General features: G+C 40.2%; 1 protein-coding gene across 1 annotated transcript; it reads right to left on the reverse strand.

The window, feature by feature from the left end:
- Positions 1–1,868: 1,868 nt before the first annotated feature.
- LOC103902987 (myosin regulatory light chain 2, smooth muscle minor isoform) lies at positions 1,869–7,536 on the reverse strand. Its single transcript, XM_009284116.2, has 3 exons — positions 7,338–7,536; positions 7,008–7,169; positions 1,869–2,876 (listed from the first exon to the last, which is right to left on the reverse strand). The coding sequence occupies exons 1-3, from the start codon at positions 7,519–7,521 to the stop codon at positions 2,704–2,706; spliced, it is 519 nt and encodes a 172-aa protein (XP_009282391.1). The 5' UTR covers positions 7,522–7,536; the 3' UTR covers positions 1,869–2,703.
- Positions 7,537–8,048: the final 512 nt, after the last annotated feature.

Raw genomic sequence — 8,048 nt, forward strand, 5'->3', positions numbered from 1 at the left:
CCGCTTTTATCAGTCTCCCTGACATGTTTGTATCAGAGCATTAGATGCCATTAAACTTGAGAGGGTAAAACAAAAGGTTCTCCCAAAGGCAAGGCTAAGAACATTAGTGAATTACAGTTCATCATCACAAGACCAAACGGCTTATAGGCGTTGCTATACAGCAACATAGCCCTGGCCCATAAGCAAGAACCAGCGTCTAACAATTGGCATTTATTGCTATAGATAAATACCAGCTGCCGCACTCCGAGCCTCAACAGTTTAGTTTATATCACAGGTTTTAGTCTTTCATATGTACGCAAAGTTATGCAAACATGTGAATTTGAATTTGGGGTGGTTTTTCAAAGCTAATCTTACAAAACAACAAGAGCGCTTACTGAGATACCAAGAAATGAAACGTGGGAGCAGGGAGTCTGGTTTGCGTTACAAGGCAGGCCTTAAGTCCTTTTGAAACCCAATCTTTTTCAAACATACACCACATGTGTGTTTGCACATACATGACTGTAACAGCGGCTTGCAGATACCTCTTTTTACTCTCTTCTGTAATGAATGAATTTGATTAAAGAGCCACAATTCAGTGCACACGAAAGCTGCAATTTGAAAAATCCCGACAGCGTTAGTCCTTGTTGTGGTAGGAGCGGAGCTTCTGTGGGAACCGACCGTATTTTCCCCTGTGTGCTGCACCAGATGAGCTCTGCGGGGCTCAAAAAAAACAACAAAAAAAAGCCGTGTTGCGAGCCATTTGCCCTTCAGCGAAGTGAGTGCTAGGAGCTGTAATGCCACCTACTGATGGCTCTGGATACTGGCCTCAAGTTCCCAGCCCGCTCCCTTCAATTAAAGGAAAGCCAGGCGGCCGCTGCAGGCGTGCCTGCGGTGCGGAGGGGAGGAGGGAGGCTGGCCTCAGCTGGTGGGCTGGCGAGGACCTGGCCGACTTCGCCTCCTTCAGACACGGCGAAATCGGTTTCGCTGATAGATCACAAGAGTTCTTCTTCGAGTTTTTATCTCTGCCCCCTCTAACTGTAAATATTTTCAGCAAAAAAAGCAGCAACTGAGAGAAAACTTATTTTTGAAGCGTTTGGATGTCTTCTTCTGTCTTCTCCGACAGCGTTTTGAACCCTTTTCCCCCTCTCTGTTTTTCAGCACCTTCCATACTCTTCTCCCAGGCCTACTGTTGGCATCCTGTGATCCTTTATATGTTCGCACAGTTCCCGTTCTTTCGCAAAGCTAACTGGGACTGAAGTAGAGCAGAAGCTTCAGAGCTTTTTCTTACAGGTACCAGTGAACGATTTTTATGGCGTTGTCCTTCTCAAAAGACGACAGTCCCGGTAGGTTATTCATGAAAGAACAGTGTATTTCTAAAACAAATAACCACTGTCCTCTAATGAAATTTATTAAAAGTTCAGTTTGCAATAGCAGCCTACCAAGAAACAGCAAAACGCTCCCAGCCAAATGACATTTGTTAATTTTGCAACCTAAATTCTGAAGGGATAACTGTAATTCCTAGAAGTGACAGAAGCAGCTCTGATCACCCTTTCTCTCAAGACCAAAAAACCAGAACCACAAGTATTCAGATTATGGCAAAGTTGCTTCAGAGTACTGTAGCAAATCTGCTATGCATTCCATACCACAAGAGCTAGAGGATATAATTATGAGAAACGGAACAAAAAGGACTGCCTCCTTCTCACACACCCAAAGCACCACTCTCAGCAGAAGCTCTTAAAAATATACTGTATATTGTTCCATTTGGAAAGCAAGAATAACATTTTCAGATAGAAGACAAGGACAGAGGCAGCACACCTTCCTTCTTCATCCAGACCCATTCTCACTGTGCTTTGAAAAAAGATGGGAAGAGAAAAGAAAGAAAAAAATAAATGGTTGCAATGAAATGTAATGAATTCCATATTGTCAGTCCTGCAGATCTGGTAAGAGGCATCATTCAAGCATTCTACTCACACGTGGTACCTCTTTTTTAAGAAAACACTAGGATTTACCATGCAAGTTTTTAAAAAGCAGTATTAAGTAGTACTCAAGTGTCAAGAAATGAAGGCGCTAAGGTGGTAAAATACCCCCTCAATTACATCCATGAGATTTAAAATGTTTAATGTGCAAGTCTTGGACAGAAATCATTAATTTACAATGTACTAACATTTGAAGGATGGGAATTTCTTCATTGTATATGCTCACAGTAGTAAGTGAAGTACTCAGTCGCTGAAGTACAAACATCAGTATGCTTAAGTGACTTATGCTTCATTTTTAAGGCAAAAATAGGTAACAATACGACTGCATACAGTTGCAAAAATATTTAGAGATATGATTAAACAGTCCACTTCTAGCATGAAAATTTCAATGATGTACTTAATATAGCAGTGTTTTATTTGAAAAGTTACCATTAAAAATGTAAAACTAATCTAGCTAGGATGAGTGGCACTGACATTTTTACCTGGGCCTCCACACTCAGGGATCTTTGTCCCTAAACCTCTATCACTGTAAGCTGTCCTCTCTCCCTGCCCATTTCCACTCTTATTACAAAGGTGCAGGTGTGTCTGAGCAGCCCCAGAGTCCACAGAGGAAAAAGCTGGAATGCTAAAAGTGTATGCAAAAAGGTCCCAACAAGAAAAAAAGAAAAAACAGATCCTGAGAAATAAAATTAATGGGGGGACAAAAAAAAAAAAAAAAGCAGCTATCTGCAGGTATCCAGGGATTTGCTCAGTCATCCTTGTCTTTTGCTCCGTGTTTCAGGATGCGCGTGAATTCAATGTAGTTGAAATTCCCCTTTTTGTCGATGGGTGCCTCTCTGTACAGCTCATCTACCTCTTCGTCTGTGAACCTGTCTCCCATTGTCGTCAGCAGCTCTCGCAGGTAGTCTTCCTGAATGAACCCTAGAATGAGTCGTACAGAGAGAAACACAAAAGGGAAGCTGTTTCTTAGCCCAGCCTTGCAAAGCAGTAAGACAGACATACCAACAGACGTGCGATTAACTAATACAGCACATAATATATGCATTTGCACCAAGAGCCCAAAATACTTTCTTAATTGAATTCTAAAGAAATTCCTTGAATGCAAAGGGGAAGGTGGGGAAGTTTGATGCATTTCATACAGATTTTTGAAAAGCGGCCTGGTCTGCTGTGATCTAATAACACCTATTTCCATCTACTGATCTTCAACAGCTTAAAGTGGAAAAACAAGTTTCTGTCACTGCTAGTCTTCATTACACAAGCTGTCTCTTAATTGAATTATATTTTTCTTGACTTTAATTAGATATATTTGCACATCCTCTATAAACTAGTTTCCTCTGGGGACTAAATAACCACTGGTTGGCTCTTCACTGCTGCACAATACTGTTGCTGGAGGGGGTTTACATGGATACAGTGAACTGCTGGCAAGCGTCCAGGGAAAAAGTTTATAACAGAAAAGACTTTCAGACAGGATTGAGCAAGTTAACTCAGGAGGGAGGAAGAATGTCTACTGTGGAGAGGTAGGGGTGGAGAAGCTAGTCAAAAAAAGGTAGGATATATTAAGTTATTTATTTTATGCTAAAATATTAGCAGAAGATTTTGGAGAAAATTAACAAAGATATAAAAATGAGCAGTTGCTAAGTATGTTCTGTTAATTCAATTTCAATAGATGGGCAGAAGCACCAGTTGCCAAATAATTCCAGGAAAGTTTAGAGATGAAAAAAGGAATGCGCGTAACAAATGGTAGACAGAAGAATGCAGAAACTGCTTAATGTTGAAATAAGACCTACCATGCCTTTAAATGCACAACAGTTGCTTCATTTGAGAAAGAAATGAGTTGGAGAAATATCAATAACGGAACAGAGGAGGTAGAAGTATGTTAAAAAAAAAAAGATATGTAAACTGTGCAGACCAGCTGGAAATCATATGTAGACACCCACATCAACTGATGTAGATTCAATTAGAATGTGATTAAAAAAAAAAAAGTTCTGCTTTGGAAAGAGAGTTGAATAACTTAAGCAAACAGAGTTCATTAGAGAGACAAAACCAAACAGGGAATCAGGGGACCAAAAGGCAGTCAATGAGCATGACAAATTATCATGCTGCAGGGAAGGGAAAAAAACCCGTGTTTCAACATATGCTAATTAAAACAGCATCATATCCCAGTGTAGACAAGTTCTTGACTATCGACTCCAAACGAAGAAGGCTAACAGCAATATTCTACTTTAAAAACGGGGAGAATGTTCAGTTACCCAGGCCCATCTTAATCGGGTCAAATTTTGGAGTTGTCTCTTTGCAGATGTGTGTGGGGATGGGAATCTCACTAACGGACATTCCTGAGTTTGATTTTAATGAGCGAACACTGTACCACCTGGCATGACAAGGCACCTAAGCAGAAAACAACGGAGAAAGGAATGTGCAGCTGGAAGGAGAAAAACAAGATAAAGACCATGAAGGCATTTCGCATGATCAGAAAGAACGGGCCAATCTGCTAGAGCATAGATGCGCGTGAACACAAGGCTGTAACCTATCTGCAAGCTGCAGGTAGCGCGTGTCCATAGTAGATAACTATATAAGCCTTGTTATAAGCATGAATAGAGGAGAATGACCATACTCATATTGAGATCCATCATTACTCCGGATTCGCACTCCCGCTCTGCCGTCGACACCGGACAAGGTAAACTCCAACAGATGTGCGTAAAGAAGGGGAAAAACCAGCTAAACAGATTAGGCTCTCTGTTTCTGCAGTCCTACAGAGACCAAGTAGTGATGAGAGATGACATAAGGATTAGTATTCAAAGAATGCAAGGCCTTCGGTGCTGCAAGTTTAGCCTCAAGGACTTAATTGCTTCTGTCTGAACAGCTAGGTGTTTAAACACTGAACTAGGTTGCCAGACTAGGAATACACTAAAAGTTTTAGCAGCACCGAATTGTAAAGCAAACAGTACTCCCGCTCTCCCTTGCACACAGCTTCAATGTAGATGGGGAGTAACAAATTCATGAAGCAAAATTTAAGATTCAGCCTGTGGCAGACAGCACAAAACAGACGACAATGCAGGATCAAAGAGCAGACAAAAGATACACCAAATGCAGCCAGGCATCACTTTTATACTAATTTCATAGTACTACATACGATAGTAATGCTGAAGCAATATACCCAACTAGATTGGCAATATAGGAAATGTAACTAAAAACCAACAAGTACAACTAGCTTATCCTCATCAAGAGGATCTGATTTGTATTATTCTCTTTCAAAAGAACTACACCGATGTAGGGCTAGAAGATCAGGACTGTAACACACACGCATGTGGAGATTATGAAGTGGAGAAAAAAAAAAAAAGAAAAAGGTTTGATATAGCTGGAAATGCTTTTGTTCATTTTTAGAAGGAACAAACTAATCAGAAGCCAAATCTGAGAAAAAATGAATAAAAGGCAAACATAACATGGGTTCTACAAATACATCATACGTTATTTTGAAGACTGCATTTTGACTATTATGAATCAAAAATCAATAAAACAGCATAACTATCTAACACGTTTCCTGGTTAAAATTTGAGGATGGCGTAAGACACAAAAAAGACTGTGGAACCATTATCCTCAATCATCCTAGGACTAGACTAAAACATTTACCACACAGAGCTGAAAGATAATAAAATCAATCTTATCAGTACATGGGGGCCTGAACTAGTAACTTATTGTTTACATAGACATAGAAGGTTACTGTTCAAAAGAACTGGTAGCACAATCGTTTTCTTTATACTGTAATTCACAGGCTCTTGTTTTGGAGCACACGAAAAAAACCTGTAGCACAGTGAGTCAGACTACCTGTGGAGAGAAAATAATTAACCTACTAACAAAACTTCCTTCTCTAGGAGATGGTAAAGAGATTTCCCTTGAGAGGGAGGAAGTCAATTAACATTTGAAAAGGCCTTACCAACAGAAAGCCTGTTTACCTACACCTCAGCAGGAAGGGGATGCTCTTTGAAAAGGCAAAAGGTGCTAAAAATACACAGACTGAAAATAGCTGTTTGAAATGGAATAATATCCTTTGAAAGGTTCAGAGCACATATCCACAGGTTAGACTGAAATATTGTGGTGGACAGTTGTGAGGAAAGTTACAGGTGCAGTGACATCTCTAGTACAGAGGCTACATAATTTCAGCACGCACTAGTAAGACGTGTTCACAACACGTCAAAGCGCTGATATTCTGTAATTCCGCAGAATTGCCCTAAGGATTCATCCCTGGTTGCTACACACTTCTCTGGAATCTTAGCCTACGTGAATAAATAAATAAAAGCATAAACTCTAACCTCAAGATTACAGGCGCAACCTTGAAAGACTGATACAGTAAAACTGAGCTCTGCATTTTCCTCTTTCCCCCCATCTTGCTATGCAAGTCAGCCCAATCTGTCATTTCTGCGTTATAGACCCCACCTGGTTTTTATCTTTAGATCATTAAGGCTACAGCCCTTCCTGCAACCTGAAAGCAAACCGAGCTGCGGGTTGAGGGCATGACACATGGCATTTGTCATCAGAGCTGTAACATAGCTACGCAAGATGACGGTTCAAAAGAGTTTATGTAGTCTGGACAGCCTGTCTTGAAATACTAAAAACATCGAAGAATTCAGATGCATCTCATCTACTGCAGAGGGAGGACAAACTCAGTTGTATTACAGATTTCACATCCGTCACCTTTTCAACGCCATAGAAAATCACATACTACCAATTTGAATTCCTCATCTTCTTAGAGCAAATGCATCTTATTTTGCACTTATAGGAACATACACGCTGCCCAGTTAAAACACTCTTCTCCAAAGCCTCACAGAAGAACATTACTACTAGTCCTCAGTACTCACACAGAGCAGCCAGACAGTTTTTACTCTCACTCAGTAATAAGTCAAATTCTCATTACTTGGTAGCATATGCCATCTAGAAGGATTACTGTGTCATACTTGATGTATAAAGGTGCAAAAATCAGCGTACTATTTAGAAGCCCAAATAAACAACATAAAAGTATCCCCCCCACCACCAAGCGGCTGACTTTCACCCACATACCTGTTGCTTCTTCATCAAAGCAAGCAAAAGCATTCCTGATTACGTCTTCCGGATCGGTGCCATTTAGCTTCTCACCAAACATTGTGAGGAACATAGTGAAGTTTATGGGGCCTGGAGCCTCATTCATCATGGCATCTAGGTATTCATCCGTTGGATTCTTTCCTACAAATAAAGGGATTCATATTTGCTTTAGCTTTCAAACTAAAAGAAAAAGTGATCTGAACAACGTAATACAAACTGAGACACCTCTCATAAGCTATCCCAAACTCAATATTTTAATTTTAACAGCACAAATTTGCTTGGCAACCGTAAACAGAAAAGTGACATTACCAAGGGAGGCGAGCATATCGTGCAAGTCCTCTTTGTCAATGAAGCCATCCCTGTTCTGGTCGATCATGTTGAAGGCCTCCTTGAATTCTTGAATCTGCGACTGATCAAACATTGCAAATACATTGGAAGTGGCACGCTGAGGGCGCTTCTTGGTGGTCTTCGTCTTTGCCTTTTTGCTAGACATGTTGATTTTCGGACACTAGGGAGAGAAGTAAATAAGGTAAATACAGCAAGATCAGAGTTAGGACTTTAACATTAAACCTTAGTACAGTTTTTTTTTTTAAGTTCACAGATAGAAAACACCTCTAACACACTTGCATTTCCTCTCATCAAAACATATTTCCCTAATCAAGAAGGGAAAAAGAGAAGCAGAAAATACGAACAAATGAAAGACAGACTCCTAAATTAAAAAAAGTCACTAAAAGAAGACGTAAGTTAAACTTGAATTTTAGTCTTCAAAGGGACAGCTTTTGTCTGGGATCCCTTCTTGATACATGCACCTGCAAGCAGGGAACTCGGACTAGTCTCAAGTCTAAAAGAGCAAAGTGAGGTTTTGAGAGCTGTCGTTAAGCCTGTGAAAGAGCTCTGTATGGATATGGATAAGTTCTGCCTGACCTCCATTTACGTTTATGCATTTAATTTTACCTGAAATATACTACAGGTCTGCCATACCTGAAAACTGACTTCTGCTGCCTACTCCTTTAAGCAAAA

The sequence above is a fragment of the Aptenodytes forsteri genome, unplaced genomic scaffold (assembly GCF_000699145.1).
Source record: "Aptenodytes forsteri isolate BGI_AS27 unplaced genomic scaffold, ASM69914v1 Scaffold229, whole genome shotgun sequence".
Lineage (NCBI taxonomy): Eukaryota > Metazoa > Chordata > Aves > Sphenisciformes > Spheniscidae > Aptenodytes > Aptenodytes forsteri.